The sequence below is a fragment of the Anolis sagrei genome, chromosome 5 (genome assembly GCF_037176765.1).
Source record: "Anolis sagrei isolate rAnoSag1 chromosome 5, rAnoSag1.mat, whole genome shotgun sequence".
Classification (NCBI taxonomy): domain Eukaryota; kingdom Metazoa; phylum Chordata; class Lepidosauria; order Squamata; family Dactyloidae; genus Anolis; species Anolis sagrei.
In genome coordinates, this window is record NC_090025.1 from 33,005,815 (window position 1) to 33,023,351 (window position 17,537).

At 36.9% G+C, this 17,537-nt stretch overlaps 1 protein-coding gene across 18 annotated transcripts in view; it reads right to left on the reverse strand.

The window, feature by feature from the left end:
• The window catches only part of CAMK2D (calcium/calmodulin dependent protein kinase II delta), a 156,329-nt gene that overhangs the window by 20,966 nt on the left and 117,826 nt on the right, over window positions 1–17,537 (reverse strand). For 8 of the 18 annotated variants that reach the window (XM_060779031.2, XM_060779029.2, XM_060779033.2 and 5 more), the window contains 3 exons: window positions 12,212–12,271; window positions 10,314–10,355; window positions 3,819–3,867 (listed from right to left, as the gene is read on the reverse strand). In XM_060779031.2, coding sequence (XP_060635014.1) covers window positions 3,819–3,867; window positions 10,314–10,355; window positions 12,212–12,271 — 151 coding nt within the window. The remainder of the gene's footprint in view (window positions 1–3,818; window positions 3,868–10,313; window positions 10,356–12,211; window positions 12,272–17,537) is intronic. The other 10 variants (XM_060779043.2, XM_060779041.2, XM_060779037.2 and 7 more) reach the window with 2 other exon arrangements.

Sequence of the window (17,537 nt, forward strand, 5' to 3'; positions counted from 1 at the left end):
GTGCAGAGGAGAAAAGGAAGAAATAGGAGAAGTTTGCTACAGTTTTCTATTTGGAAAATTCTAAATGATGTTTTGCAATCTCTAGCATCCTCATCAAATTACCATTACTTTTTTGGCATAAGGGAAAACGCATTGTAGTTCTGTAGTTTAGATTTATACCAGAACTCTTCATCTATGCAGTATTATTAGACAATAAAATTGATCATTAATAAAATGAGGATGTGATTTTTCTTGAAAAAGAATAACAGGTTATGAACATCAAAAACATATGTTCATAACCTGTTCAAAGCCCAACCATGCTCTTTAGTTATCCTTTCTCCATTAATCTTTCTTCCTGCCTCATGGATTACATACACCAGCATTAGCCACTTCAGAAAACAGGTCATACCATTCACACAGATATCCTGATGATATAACAATCTTTGCTCTTTTCCAATAGCTGGAATGTTTGGTCAGCACACAAACTACATCAGATGATAATCTTTGACTTTCAGCACAATAAATTATCTATCTATCTACCTAACTACCTACCTACCTACCTACCTACCTACCTATTAAAATCTCTTTTCATTTCAATGAAGTTTGTTTAAGAAAATAAATTGGAGGGGTGAGCCTTGATTTCTATTACTTTAATATGATGTAAAGAAAAGGCAAGACAACAGATTTGTAGTTTCAAGCCATTGAATTGCTATAAATTTCAACTGTCAGGATAAGTCACAATACTATATTTCCAGTTATAACTCTATTACTGATTTTCTGGAATGGAGTGAAGTGAGTGAATGGTCTGCATCTCACAACTTACATAAAAGGGAGGAAGGAGCAGACTGGGAAGACTGAAATTCATGCAAGTGGTTCTGTGAATTTGTAATTTTCTTGGTCTTCGCTGCCGAATGGATGGAAAGAAACACAACATATGAACAAACAAAGATGAGGAGGTAGAATATGATCAGAATCCTCAGGAGACACAGGCACCAGGAGCGGCGGATGGGGTGCAACAAAGATGGTGATCGGTAAGATGAAGAAGCAATGGGAGAAGAGGAATGGTGAGCAGAACATGAAACCTTCATGTCACCCTCCTTTTTGAGAGCTGTATGTGGGACATGGAGGTGTAAGGAAAAAGGAAAGGAGAAAAGCCAAAACAAAAAGAAAACAAACAAAATGATAACATCACTCACAACCAAATAACATTTCTGAGTATAGTAACACAAGTAAGAATTCTTTATGGAAAAAGAAGGTCAACCGCAAAAGTGAAAAAGGATCACAGCACATCACTGTTCAGATGCCAGCGCAGAAGGAAGGTATTCTTAATTTGCTTTAGTAGTGTGCATGCTTTACACTGATAAACTGACAGCCACATCATGAAAATAAATGTTTTAATAATCTTTTTATCCAGCTATAAATAAATGAAACCAGTAAAACAAACTAACTAACAACAACAGCTACAACAGTTCTGAATTCCTACCACTCTCCTCCACTACCTTGCAAGTGACCTTTTACTTAAGACACCCCAAAAGACAACTTTCATAGTTCCCAGTCTACAGTGTAGGGTAGACAAGAGTAAAATCCTTCCCAGCCTGAAGCAACTAGAAAAACACACTGTGCCAGACATAGAATGTTGATGACTTCAAAGCAAAAGAGGGAAAGAAGGACAAGTCAGGCCTCCAACTCTTTATTGGTCATGGTGCAGAACACCATGGTACAACTTACCTTGGCCTCCTCCCCCAGGGAGGCCAGCAAAAAATGTCTTGCTGCCTGCAATGTTCCACAGCACAGCAGGTGAAATGAATTTGCACAAGAAAATAAGACTGCTTCAGTGAGCATGGACAAAGCATCTGTACTCCTTGTGGAATTCTGTACAATGCTCATAATGTTGAAATTAAGGACGTAAGGCACAACTATATTTAGAAGAAATTGATATAATTATGATACAGAAAGATGGAGGGTTTCACCACCAATTATATTAGAAGTGTATGCTCTTCCTTGGAAAACACTGTGCTAACTGGGCCAAGAAAGATGAAGAAACACATATCATGTTACTTACAGCATTTCATATTTAAATATGAAGTATCTACAAAACAAATTCTCACTTGCATATAAGAGTGAGTTCCAGTCCATAATATTAAGTCCTATAACATCATCAAAATCTTCTCAACCAAAGACACAGCAAGCATTTGCTAGAAAATGTAATTTGCACACTAAAATGTTCATTAAACCCCAGTTTGCCTTTTCATATTTTGAAACGTGTCCAATATTATAGAATAGTATTTTGATAATCTACAAACTATCATTCTAAAGAGAGGATTAAAAAAGCTTAATATCAACAGTTTCATTTGATTGTTTCCTACCTTATCTAGAATTATGTGAAAAATCTTTTAGTACTAAGGCCCAAAGAAGCCATGATAGTTGCATTTACTCCTAAACTGCTGTTGGTTATTGGGGTTCTGTGTGCCAAGTTTGTTCCAGGTCTATAATTTGTGGTGGTCTCAATGGTCTGTGGAAGTCAGAGCTGAATCGGTTGAAGGTACTGCAAATCCCATCATCCATTGTCCATACTCCCCTAGCATATTGTTTTTGTGATCAATCACTATGCTTTAATTATGTTATATTTGTAACAATGAAAATAATCCTGCATATCAGATATTTCAATTATGCATCATAAGAGTAGCAAAATTACCATTATGAAGTAGCAATGAAAATATGTTTGGGGGTCACCAAAACATGAGGAACTTTATTTAGGGGTCATGGCATTAGAAAGGTTGAGAACCACTATAGTACCAATTGTCCCTGATCCTTGGCCACATACTGCTAAAACAAAGGCCCACTAAATTCTGGAAAAGAGAAGGGAATACATTTAAATAAACACCTTAATTTGGCCAAAAAAAGTAAAACACTGGCATCTGAACAGATTTTGCTTTTTAAAAATGTTGCTTGGGAAGGAAAAATCAAATTGAAAAAAAACATAGGTTTGAATTCAACTGCAATTCCCAATCAGAGCAGACCCATTGAATCAATGGGATTTACATAAATATTGATTTAATTATTGTAGTCCTGCTCTAAAAATTGTATTTAAGCCATGACTTGAAGTAGAAAAGTGATAATAAATATAGGATTTAATATTTCCTTTATAATTTTTAAAGCAGAGGCCCAGTGCAAACAATATTCTTCAACTTTATGGACTCAGATCTCCTGACTGATTAATGGATTTTATCTGAGATAATGATCATGCCATTTTAATATGGATGCTGAACTTTATGTATGTACATTCTGTTCAAATTCAAACTTATCTAGGATTTATTTCCACACGTACTTATTACCACACGGCATGCTATTTCAGGAAACAAGTATATAAAACTGCAGAGTTGGGAGAAAATATAGTGGTAAGGATACATCTCAAAAATTTCTGACCTAATGGTGGTTTAATCTTGATGCAGTTCTGGCCCACAATTATTAACATATCCAACTCCAAACAAAATGGCTAAGTTGAGCATTCGGGTGGATGATACAAGTGACGTTGAAAAAGAGTTGACAATAAAGAAAATTGGCTTCTCCCACTCTGGCAAATTGCAAATTATAACATTTTTAACCCCTTGAGAAGTATGTAAATGTCAGCGTGTTATGCCCATTTCTTTTCCCTGAACTATAGAAAGAGTGAAGAAGGAGTGTGTTGACAGCATATTTTATTTATTATAAATAAATGGTCACATTTTCTGGAAATTATCAAGAAATTTTGTACTAAATGTGCTACTCAAATACAACTCACTATGCGTAAATGCCAAATTGTACAAGCCGCTGCCTTGTCATACATGTTTACAACATACCTTTCACATCTTCATCCTCAATTGTTGTATTGGAGCTCTCTGTTGATTCCTGTTGAGAAGTACAAGAAAAATTAATCAATCAATCCTTTATTTTAATCTCCCACTTTTTATTTACAGCTGCGGTCCTACTCATCATGCAAAGCAGAGAAGTAGATCATATGACTGCAAAGAATCATACAGAATGACCACTTCTATCTGAAACCAAATGAAAGGTGGTCCCATCCAGTTTAGAAAGAAACATGTAAGAAAACATATTTCCTGTGGTCGCTTTTTGAACTCAACAGGAATATGTACAATATATTATGAAAAATGGTTTGATTTGGTTTTTCTTAAATTTGTTAACACTTTTTAGACACAGGGTGATTAATTATATCAGCTGACCTTCAGAACTGGCCACCATTTCTTGCCAAAGGCAAAGAAAACATCTTTCATGTAGAAAAAAATGCCTTTATACTGTTACCAATTGAAAGTTTGATTTAGTGTCTACCAATTAAATCACCTCTCTTGTAAATGTTTGCACTAATTTCATACAGACAAAACTGCAATTTATTGTCAGGCTATGATATTGCCAGGATGCAAAGAATATTGAAACTAAAAAAAAAACATAAATGAACTAATGGCGTTTCTTTCATGTTGCCTGACATGTGACCTGAGCTTGTAAAACTTTTTAAAATTACAACTCTTAGAATTCAAAAATAAGACAAGTGAAATATTATTACTGATGAAAAGTAGGGTTCAAAAGCACAGATTGGGGGGGGGGGGAGCTGCTTTTTGGATCCCAGCCTACTGTTTCTGTCTTAAAAGAATGCAATGATTGTGCTTCTTCTAAAACAGGCATGGGTAAACTTTCTAGCTTGGGGGTCGCATGATAGTGCTTGCTGCTATGAGGACTGGCTACCCGGTGATGTAAGGAAGGAAGGAAGGGAAGGAAGGAAGGATGAAAGGGAGGAAGGATGGAAGGAGGGAAGGAAGGAGGAACAAGGGAAGAAAGGATAGACAAAAGGGAAGGGAGGATGAAAGGGAAGGAGGAAGGCAAAAGAGAAGGAAAGGAGGGAGGAAGAGAAAGATGGGTGGAAGGAAGGAAGGAAAGGATAAAGGAAAGAGAGAAGGAAAGAAAGACAAAAGGTAAGGAAGGAAGAAGAGGGAGAGATGGAGAGAAGGATGAAAGGGTGGAAGGGAAGGAAGGAGGGAGGGAAAAAGAGAGGTAAGGGAAGGAAGGACAATGAAAAGAGAGGAAGAAAGGGAGGACAAAAGCATAGAAGGGAAGGAGAAAGATAGAAGGAAGGAAAGAAAGAAAGAAGGAAGGGTAGGATGGTGAGAGGGAAGAGGGCTTGAGAAAAGAGTCTAAAGGGCTGCATCTGACCCTCGGGCTAGTGTTTGCCCATGCTTATTCTAAAAGAAAATTTTAAATAGGCAGATGCTAAATCAGAAATTTTGTATATCTCATTTTTGCTTATTTGAGGGTTCTAATAAAGTTTTTATGTTTGCAGATTTATGCAGTTTCCAAATTATTTGTTCACTGGGCAGCTGGTTTCAAAATCTCACCACAGTGTCAAAAAGACAAGCATCTCTGACAACTGCCAGAGTTGTATGCATTAAAAATAACCAAAAAATCATCTATATGCTTTAAAGGACACTGTCAAGGATGGAAAGTAGTTCAGGTGTTGCTTTTTAATTTTCAAAAGTTCTTTATTGCCCATTAGAAGAAAAGATAGTGAAATAGGTAAAAAATATACCACTTTAATATGTGCCATGCTGATAGCGGATTGCATGTATGCTCATAAACAGATACTGGTTGAACCATTAATAAGATTCATTTTCAGGTCAGAAAGCGAGCCTATTATTTTCTCCATTTACACTACAAGCAATTAAATTAAACATATGTGGGTAAGCTACTAAACTATATTATGAACCAGCAGTTCTGCATTAGCCTTTTTTTATCTGGCTCAATTGTTTTCTATGATCCATGATTTCATATGAAAGCAAGGACATATGATTATTCCTTGATAGTGTCCTTTTGTTTAATTTCCCCCCTATAAAGCTGACTTAAAAGCTGAATGTAATATCAAACAATCAAAAGACAAGATGTATGCACACTTAACGAATATATCAATGAGCTCCACACCATCCCAAACATCTGCCCTACTGCACAATATAAACCATCATGCTCTGTTTGGTGTTAAAATGCTGAGGAGTCAAGACGCAAATGGATGTTGTCATGCTTCACAAATTATGTAACACTTTGAAATCTCCACAAAACCCCACACACATACTAACAGAAGAAATTCCATGCGTCACCTCACAACCCAACTCCATGGAAGCATCCATTTCAACCATCATGCTAAAAAGCATTTTATTTGTTTGTTAAATAATGCACATTAATGTCAATTTCCCCCAAAGTGATTTTCATCTCCATGTTGAGACTCATTTTAGTTCTTAAGATAACAAGCACACATTTAGAACAATTTTATGTAATGATTCTGAAAAAAGCCAAGTAGAGGTAGTCACGTAAAAGTATGTGATGGTTGTCTCATTTGGTTTTTGCAGTCAAGTGAATATTTGATGTTAGTGAAAATGTAGGCTGTAAACTGGGTATTAAACACAAAGTAAAAATGGCAAAATCTGGTTAGCAAGCAAGTAATGGCAAAGGAAAACATCACAAGCTGCCTTATATATACAACAGAGGCTGTAACTTAAATACAAAAAATGAACTGGAAATCTAAATTAGGGCTGTGCAACTCATTGGGCAAAGTCTGGAATAATGAAGTGAATCGGACTGGTCAAGCAGACTGGTCTGGTTTGGTTCCAGAGTGCAACAACAGAGGGAAGCACCATGGACGAATTCTGAAATCTGGATATTAAAACGAAGTGGGGAAAAAGTCAAATATATTTTGCCAAGATAGTGTGAAACTGAGGTTGATGAAGGAAACTGTGTTTTGCTCACTGACAGCACTCTCAATCATTCTTCTTTTTTTTGGGGGGGGGGGGGGGAGGAATCATATAAGGTTACTTAAGCTCTGTAGTCCATTATCTCCATCAACACCTTATTCTTCATTTAACGGATAATTTGTGTTAGTAGCAGATTGTAAACTACGGTGACAGGAGGGAGGGGTTGCTTATTGCCATTTGAAATGATCTCTCTTAGCATTTCCTTCAGGGAAATTTTTCCTTCTCTTGGTTGAACTGCCTAATTTAATGTAGTCTTTGTCTTTCTTGTCACTTTGTAGGTGGGTTTGCCAGTGTTTTAGATAGTAAAATCTATTCTCCCACTTGTTCATCTCAATTGTTGTTGATAGGTATTAGATAGAAGGCTACCATATAAATCGTAAAACATTATTTGAGTCCACTTTGTATTCCTATCTGCTTCCCTGAAGGCAGCAAATGAGCAGGGATAAATTGCTAGGGCATTATAACACTAGCCTGCTCCAACACCTTAGATTTATAGAATAACAGAAGTGGAAGAGACCACATGAGCCATCTAGTCCAACCCCCAGCCATGCAGGAAAGCACAAAGTATCCCTGAGAGACGACCTTCCATTCTATGTTTAAAGGTTTCCAAGGAAGGAGCTTCCTCCAGACTCTGAGGCAGAAAGTTCCACTGTCGAAAAGCTCGTACGGTCTGGAAGTTCTTCCTAATGTTCCAGTGGAATCTCCTATCCTGTAATTTTAACCCATTGTTCCGAGTCCTAGTCTCCAAGACAGCAGAAATCAAACCTGCTCCCTCTTCCTTATAACACTCTCTCACATATTTATACAAGGCTATCATCTTTCCTCTCAACCTTCTCTTCTGCAGGCTAAACACACCCAGTTCTTTAAGAGTCTTCAGGACAAGAGTCAGAAACATCCTAGCGGTCAGATAGCAGGAATAAGACTCATAGGGCAGAAACCACGAATGCAGAATCTCCTGGAAATATGCCTTCTCCAGGAATTCAATAATACATGGGATGGTGTAAGCAAGTGGCCATGGCTGTGAGTCTCCATCAATGCCAGAGCTAATCATCAAATGCTTTAAGGGAGATCTCTAAAGTTGTATTATGGGTAAGAAAACCTTGCATCACCCCCTGGCCCTAATTTCATGCCAATATCAACATTTGGAAGAAGAAAGCAAAAATGTCTTCTCAAGCACACTCTGTTTTTATTATTATATTTTTTCCTAGGCAAAAAGTGCCAAGGGAAATAAAGCATATGTAGGGCAGGCAACAGCTTTTAAAAAACTTTGTTTTTAAGCAGTAAAATGTTCTGCAATTGTGTGTATATGTACATGCCTTCCAAGCTACCTGCTAATCCCAAGAATTTCATAGATTTTCTCCGGTAAGTAGTACTTAGAGGTGCTTTTGCTAGTCCCTTACTCTGAAATCCAGCCTCTGGTATTTATTGGTGGAATCTCCCATACAAATCCTAACCAGGGCAGACATGTTTAGTTTCCAACTACTTCATCACACTAGAGAAAAAATCCACTTAAAATCTGGTTTCTGCCTGCTGCAGAATTCTGGGGTTTGTAGTTTAGTGATGCTTTTAAAGGCTCCTTCCTAAACTACAAACCCCAGAATTCTGCAGGATGCAGAAACCAGATTTTAAATGTGATGAGGCTACATGATTAGACAGGATCTGTTGCCTAGCTGTTTAAAATTGGTTATGCTGTTTAAAATTGGTTTTTAAAAAAAATGGAAATGTTTGTGGCAAATCTGAGAATATGGGTCACCCATTTTTTGGAAAATTGATTTCACTGTGATTTTGACTGTCATGGATTCAGTCTAGATCAACCTTTAGCAAATAAAAGTCAAATCCTAATCACGGGGTGGGGAGAAGCACTCTATACACAGCTCTAATCTAAATACCATAAACTAGGATACAAGCTTGAGAAAGGCGTGTAGTGTTGATGTCATTGCACAACGAGTATGCACAAATACAAAAGGGAGTTACAACAAAATATGTTAGATAAATCAAACAAAAGACATCAATGTTCAAGCATTTATTATTTTAATTAATGAATTATGAGGCAGCAGTAATCCAGGGATCGGCAACTGTTTAACCTGTGCCAGAAATTTTATTGGTAATCACATTTTGAAATACAAAATTGAGAGGAAAACTCAAAAATGCTTTGTTCTCTCCCGACAAGAGCTACTAATCCCAGGATTTGAGCAAAACACAGAGAATGTTCTTCAACAATTACATAGCCTTGTTTCCAAGTCCATGCAAGATAGTAACCATTTTGGATGCAATACTATGCAACACAGACAGCCATCATAAATACCAGGCTAATGAAATCGACAGTTAAAAATGTAATAAAATAATATACATGAAATTGACAGGACATTTTATGCCACCCTAGGTATGCAGCATGATGATAGTCTTAAAGAAGTCTGATGTTCAATGTAGAAATTATATCAGAGATTTACGGATGAGATAAATTTCCCATTGTCTTCCAGTGAGTCTCTTACAGTTTTCCAAACAACGTAGCTTTTTTCCATTATCAATATTTGAGGTCAGAATAGAATTGACAAATTACACTATGTAACAAAATTTGAAAAGAAATTATGTTCCTGGGTTGAAAATCTTATTCTTGTTTAGTTGTGTGGAACTCAGTTTGAAAGTATTTGTTATACCCCAGAAACTTCATTTTTGTGGCTGCTACAAACTATGTTGAATTGGTTGAGACTTGATGAGATATCCATTGAAAAACTATAGTAAAATGTCCTGCAGGATGTCCCACAAAAACTAAGTTTTTTGTAGCGGTTTAATAAACTTTTTTTCATGTTTTTAATGATAGAACCAAGTAGGAAATCACATTTATAACCCAGGAACAAAAATCATAGTGTTACATAGTGTAATCTATTTCTTCTAATTTCAAACAATAGTCTCATTTTTAGAGCTGCTGCCAACTCTGGGAGCAGGCTATGAAAAAGACATAAGAAAACGACTTGAGTACATCTATATGTTTATGCACAGAAGGCAGTTTTTGATTTTATCTTTACAAAGCTTGTGAATGTAGGCACATATATGTTTAGCTGCAGCATACCTAGCAAACTGAAAGTTAGCATGGTACACCTGAGTCCTAAATAAGAAAAAAAAAAGTAGTGTGCTATGTCTCACACATACACTATAATGAACAAACATGCTGAAAAACAGAAAATGAGAATATTTCGTTGGGTAAGTTAAGCCTTAGTAACACCTTACATATCTGAGGGGAAACTTCTTTTTCTCCTCAAGAACAAAAGGTTTGGGGTCAGAAGCTCAACTGAATGTGTACATCTGAATGGTTTGTAACTTCCTACCAGAAATGATACTTTCTCAACTTCAACTCACTTTGGTTGCAGTTGAGGAAAAGTGCTCAATACGATCAGTTCAACTGAAATAATCCTCTACAGGCTTTACTAGATGAATATCAGGTAACTAATTTCCTTTTAAGTCCTGTATAAACACTCTGGTTTGGAAAAAACTGAATGGAACACGGAACTTGAAAAGAAGAGAACAGCGTTGGTTCTATCTGAATACCTTATTTCCATCAGGGTTGTGGATTACAGTAGTTTGGGGCTCCTGAGTGAGAACAAAATAAAGAGAGAAAACAGTTCTCAATAAGCAGATTTCTCATTAGTGAGAGGGAGAATGAGAAGAGCCAGATGAGAGATGTTAAGCACTGACAAGAGCTAAAGCAATGTTAGCTACTGCCAGAGGATGAAACTGGCAAGAATGACACCATATCTACTGTAGCAGCATGCAAAGACCTTATTCATCATTGAACTACAGACAGGGCTTTGCAGCTCTCGAGACCTAGATTGGCACCAACTCATTCATAATGTCCAAATTGTTTCCTATATTATTTAATCTCTCCCATTTATTTTTTGGTGGCAGCTTCTATGAGGGGAAAATTCTACCATAAAATCCTGAGCATTCCCAATTTCATGTGATGTTGCAATGTTAAGCAAGGTTGGATTTTGCTTCTATCTCACCAGGGCTTTCCAGGTAGGGTTAGAAAAGAATCATGTTTGGAAACCTGCAGGGTCACTACATATTAGAGTTGACAACATTGGCCTAATGGATTTATTCTGCATAAGATAACTTACCTATCTTCCTATGGTTCATTCTGCTAGTGAACTGTCTAAATCTCCATAACTTTGTATCTCAGAAATATTAAAAAAGGGTAATAATGGGCAATGCAGATTCATAACAAGATATATGGAAGTCTATGCATGGGACAGCTTGGGAATTGATGTGGTGGTATTACAGTCTTAAATCCATTTCTTATCATCAAAATTAACAGGAATAGTGGAAAGTACTGTAATTTTAGAATTTTAATCTCCTCTACTAATCACTAAAATATATCTAAAATGTTTGTAGTACACATTTTAATTTAAGCATTCATTTTAAACAAGGTTAGACATATTGTAACCCTTGAGGTACAATTGGGATACAGCTCCCATCAACCTCCAGGATACCTAGAGTGATGGGCATTGGGAACTACAGTCCAACAACATTTAAGAGTATAAAAGGTACAAAAGGTTTCATATTTCATGCAAAGATATTTGATAAATATGTGGCAGATGAAACTATAAAGGATGACCTTTCAGATCACACTAGTAGTCAATTATCACGGAAGGTTTTGCACTATAATTATCATACATCTGAAAGGCATTTCTTCAAATGGGTTTACCACAACAGGGAAAGTGGGATATTTCTGGAAATCTACTAATTAAGTGAAAGGATTTAATTCTGAAGCTCTGTTGCACTACCTTGAAAAACACGTATACATATCACAAGAAAAGTTCTGATATATATAGCCTATCTCATTAGTTATACATTCCTCAGAGGGACGAATAGAGAGCAGTAATTCCCATATATTAAATGACAGTCATAGTGTATAACAATCTTTAGAGTTTGATGCCTCTTGATCCCAATAACTGAAGTTTTGCAAAGTCCTGCTGAGAATGGAAGGAATGAGAAGCTGAATAAGGTCTACTTGGTTGTTGCCTAGCAATAATCTTGTTAGCTCTCCTTGACTTTGATAGCCATCTTATTTTTTTTAAGTGAAGAATATTTTGTTTGAGGCTCATTTATAAATATTGAAACAGTTATCAGTTGAAGAGCTAAGGGCAACATAAAAGCACATTCTATTCACTATCTGACAGCATGCAAAGAAGTTCAGCTATGGCTACTAATGCTACTCCACACATACATCCATTTTCCATGTCATTTTGTCTAATTAGAAACATACTGTTGCACAATGAACTTCTTCTTTAAAAAAATGCAATCCCCAGTTCCCAAGAAAAAAAAGAAGAAAATAGTTTGAAATATTTAGAAAATAAATAAGGAAATAAATGAAAAGGAAAAAGGGCAGGGGGAGAGAATGAAGTAATAAAATGCCAAAGCAAGTTAAAGGAAAAAGCCAGGTATACCAGCGCTGGGGTAGGAATATTTTCTTTGGGGCTGGTTACCACGTTGGTTTTGTTGTTTATCTGTAGGTATGCAGAGAATAGAAAGAAATAAGCCGGAGACCTTTCACAGCAGATAATCATATCTATATCTCCCTATATAGAACCCTATACACAGATATAGATATGGAGATAAAGTCCAACAGAATGGATTTATAAAATCAAAAGGAATGCCAACAGATTCAATAAAGAGCTATAGCAGCTTCTCCTGATAGAGTTATTACATGTTCTAGGAGATGCTGTATAGATTATGGTTTCAACTCTGTTGTGAAGAGGTTTTTGAAAGTAGTTAAAACCAAGCAAAAAGCAATTAAAGCAGGCTTAGAGAGAAGATACCTATATTTCCATAATCCTGTTTGCCATCTCCCATAGAGAGATAGGTAAAGATCACCATGTTTAAGTTAAAGTTGGAAGTGGAGTATACTAAATATCTGTATTTTATAGGCACATACACTTGAAGTGGTTTCAGACTTGTTGTGTGCCTTTGAATCCTTTCCAACTTATGGTGACCTTAAGGCAAACTACCACACAGTTTTGTTGACAAGATTTGTTCAGAGGGCTTTAGCTTTCATCTTCTAAGACCAGAAGAGTGTGGCTTATCCAAGGCCACAGTTGGTTTCTATGGCTGAACTGGGGTTTAAACCTTCATTTCCAGAGTTGTAGTCTAATACTCAGACCACCACACAATGCTGGCTCTGTATTGCTCTCAGGGTACTTCCTAATTATTTGGCAAAATGACATCAATACTTACTCTTGAGCATTTACACTGAAATGCATTTAATGTTGCAGATAAAAACATATGCATTTCATTTTGTCACCTAGAGTGAATTATACAAGCAGGATACAATAAATAAGCAGCAAATAACTCCACTACTTTGGAAAGACTTTTGCTTTCCAAGCTAATGTTGCACCTTACAGGACAAATCAATTTATATTTCTCTTTGTACAGGCACAACAACTGGAACTGGAACCAAGCCACAAAATGAATATTCAACATAATGTTGGATATTGTATTGTACAGTTCTTTCCACTTGCACTAAATATTCAAATATAGTAGAACAGATTCATAACTCCCTAACAATTATTTATAATATTTTTGAAGAATTTGAATGATGGTATATTGACCATGACAATTGTATATTTTTGGATAAAATGATTTGGTATTTTGCGATGGGTAAATTATAGTGGTTTATGTAGAATGATGGATATAGTTATTTAGACTGCTTGTTAGCCACGAAGCTGATATACTATTTTCATGTAAATTTAAAGTTAATTCCTCAATCTAAATGGTACCATAGAAGGTTACTAAACTAAACAAGAAAGACACGCTATGCACATTATAAAATGCATGTCACTTTGACTCTCAGTTTGAGGTGAGGGTAGGTGGTATATAAATAAAGATGGTGAAAAGGATGAAGATGTTGATGGTGATGGAGAAAGAGTGAGTTAAATTGTGTCCTATGGGGAAAAAACATTACTGTTTATGGTTAAAAATCAAATCCAAAAGATTATTCATCAGATATTTTAAATATAATGGAAATAACTGAGCAACTGGAAGCTTGGTTCAGTTTTATTCCTGTGAAAAACTAAGTAAAATTTAATTACAACTGCAACTAGCATAATGAGGTGCGATGTATCTTTTGATGAAAATCTATGCATTAAGTTTACCAATTCTAGCTATAACAGAACTGAAGCAAGAGGGAAAAATATTAGAACCGCATATAAATCAGATAGAAAGTTTAAACTGATCAGCAATACAAAATATTTACTGCTCCACTAAAGCTAAAGACAAATAAGATAAACACGGGATATGAAAGAAGAACAATGGAAACATACATGTCTTAACTGAGCTTTCATAAAAATCAACATAAAATCGAACATTTTAAAAAGGAAAAAAAACAAACAAATATACATCATGTATACCCTTGTATACATTGATCAGCAGCACCTGTTTTTCCAGAACATTCAACAGGACTCTAAATTCTGGCACTATTCTTTTGTAAAAAAGGGATATATATACATATGTATGTGTGTATTAAATGAGCTGTTTTCAGACTCTATATGGGAAATTGGATAAAATAAAAGAAATAATAAACATAGGCAGTCTCCAACTTATGACCAAGATGGGTTCTGTAGGTTTTTTCTTGAGTTAAATTTGTTTTAAACCAGAACAGGAATTGAGATTTGTTTTGCTGTCTGTGCCCCTGTTCAGAAGATTTCACCTCACTTTCTGTTCCTGTGATAATTGGGTTCTGAAAAATTTGGCTTGTTGGGGGAGAGGGGGAAGGATTGATGAGAAAGCTTCAATGGCGACACCTTTCCCCCATGATAACTATTCTAGGAATGAATTTTCCTTCCTGGGGGTAGATTTCTCCCACTTCCTCTTGTCTTTCCTCCATTCTGAACTATGAGTCGTTTGTAAGTAGTTTGTTTGTAAGTTGGAACTGCTTCTAATAATCAATGGAAATATTTAAGACCTAAACAGTTGTGTTTATATATGTGCATATAGGCATATTTGTTTATTTATTGGATTTATATCCAGTTTTTTTCTCAAAGTGAGATGAAAAGCAGCATATACAGATGCATGATTCCTAACATTTTTCAGAAATATGTATGAGGGATGTTCATTAAAGATTTCCCCTGACCCACTTCCTGTGAACTGAGAGCAATGAAACTTGACACAGTTATTAGTCCTTCCCTACATAGGTGCCACCTAGGGACACACACTTCTCCCATCTTTTTAAGCAACTGTAAACACCTTGCTTGTAGAATTCGACAGGTTGTTTCAAAAGCCATATTGTGACTTTGGAAATCAGAGTCTCAGCATCTGAAAAATGCTAGCCCTTCAAAAGTAAGTTAATTGTTGGAAAGAAGTGGAAGTTCAATGGTGCGAGATAAGGTTAATAAGGGGGATGCGGTAGAATTTCAAAGCCAAAGGAGCATGCTTCCATTTGGACAACATGTGAGTTGTGAACTTAGTGCATTGTCTTGCAGAAGGTGGACACCTTTGGTGAGCATGCCACGTCTCTTGGTTTTGATGGTCTCCCACAATTTCCACAGCAGTGAAGCATAGTATGCCCCAGTGATCATGGTACCCTTTGCTAGGAAATCCATCAATAGTACTATGTGCTGGTCCCAAAATATTGAGAGCATGATCTTGCCTGCCGAGAGTTGGCCATGTGCTTTTTTGGAGGGCAGTGAGTCATGATGCTTCCATTGCATTGACTGGACTTTAGTCTCAGGATCATAGTGATGGACCCAGCTTTCATCCTATGTGGTCAGTTTGTTGAAAAAGTCCTCCTGGTTTCCATGGCACATCACCACTAGAGCCTGAGAGCATTTGACTCGCTCCTGCTTCTGGAAAGGTGTGAGCTGCCAGGGGGCCCAGCAAGTAGATACTGTATGCATGTCAAGATAGTTTTGGATGATTCTTTCTACAGACACCACACTAATCTTTACATGTTGGGCTAGGTGGTGAATGGTTACATGGCGATTTTCCAAAATGGCGCTCTCAACTTGCTGGATGGTGTGTTCATCAATAGCAGAATGGAGTCACTCTGGAATTGGAGCTGTTTCCACTGAAGTCTGACCACATTTGAACTGACTATGCCAGTTCTTGACTACATCATAAGATGGGGAATCATCACTATAAACTTCTTTCATCTCATCGAATGTCTCCTTTGGAACGTCTCCTTAGAAGTGGGTCAGGGGAAATCTTTAATGAATGCCCATCATATATACAGTGTATGAAAGGTGTAATCATTACTCAGGAATGTCCATATTTCTTCATAGATGTATTTCCCTTACTGAACACTGACTAAACTATATTGAGAATTACAAGCATATACATGCAAAAATGACTACATATGCTTTTATCTTAGCAGCAAGAGAACATGATTAATTTTTTAAAAAGTAAACAAAATCTCAATATGAATGCAAGTTAGCCCACCATAAAGGAGCATTCCAAAACTAGAAGGAAATGAAAAAGGCTACACACTAAAATGTAAAGAAAAATATGGAAGTCTTGAGCAGGAATCAAATATTAAGTATCACTCAGACAACTTTCATCTCTAAAAAAGCATCCCGGTGCTAGAATATGGGCTCAAAATATTCCCTTGTGTGTCACTGGGATAGCTGAAGATGCAGCCAGAAAACCTTAATGGTGCTTTCTGCATAGCCCTAACACAGGGAATGCTAACGAATTGTGCTCATCTTCTGCAATAATGGGAGGTATTTTGTTGTCAAAGACTTTCATGGCCAGAATCACTGGGTTGCTGTGAGTTTTTCAGGCTGTATGGCCATGTTCCAGTAGCATTCTCTCCTGATGTTTCACTTGCATCTGTGGCAAGCATCCTCAAAGGTTTGTTCAGGCATCTAATGGAAATGAGACAAGTGGAATGTGTGTGTGTGTGTGTGTACATCTATCCATCCATCCATCCATCCATCCATCCATCCATCCATCCATCTATCTATCTATCTATGGAATCTCCAGGGTGGGAGAAAGAACGTATTTTATTTATTGTTTATTTACAGTATTTATATTCCGTCCTTCTCACCCCGCAGGGGACTCTGGGCAGATTACAATGTACATATACATGGCAAACATTCAATGCCATAGACCCACAACATATATAGACAGACACACAGAGGCCATTTAACTTTCCAGCTTTCATGAGGGTATTCCGGCCACCAGGGAGCTGTCACTTCACCGTCCATTTGAGACACTGATGGAGCACTTCCTCATTCTTTGCTTTCTTGTTTGCTGGAGATTTTATGGTGCATCAACATTGAAGCACTTGCATCAACATTGAAGCAAGTGTGCACACCAACATTTCAACATTCACACTTGATTCAAACAGACATGGGTTCTTTCTCCCATCCTGGACATTCCACACACACACACACCACTTGTCTCATTTCCAATAGACCACTGAGCAAACCTCTAAGGATGCTTGCTACAGATGCAGGTAAAACAACAGGAGGGGATGCTACTGGAACATCACCATACAGCCCAAAAAACTCAAAGTAGCCCATGAGAGGCATTAACAGCACAATATCCAATATATATACTATAGAGATATGGACAAAGATCAGGACAATGGCATATGGAGAAGGTTTCTTTAACTCCTATTTGTGGTCCTAAGAATACCATCCCCTCCAGCTGTGATTTGCTCTTGAGTGGAAGCTTCCATTTAAACGAAGGGGATCATAATGGGAACAGATGTGAATGAAGCAAGTGAACCATCTCTAGAGTGTGCAGAAAGGCCTGTAGCTCAGTAGTAGAGTACAT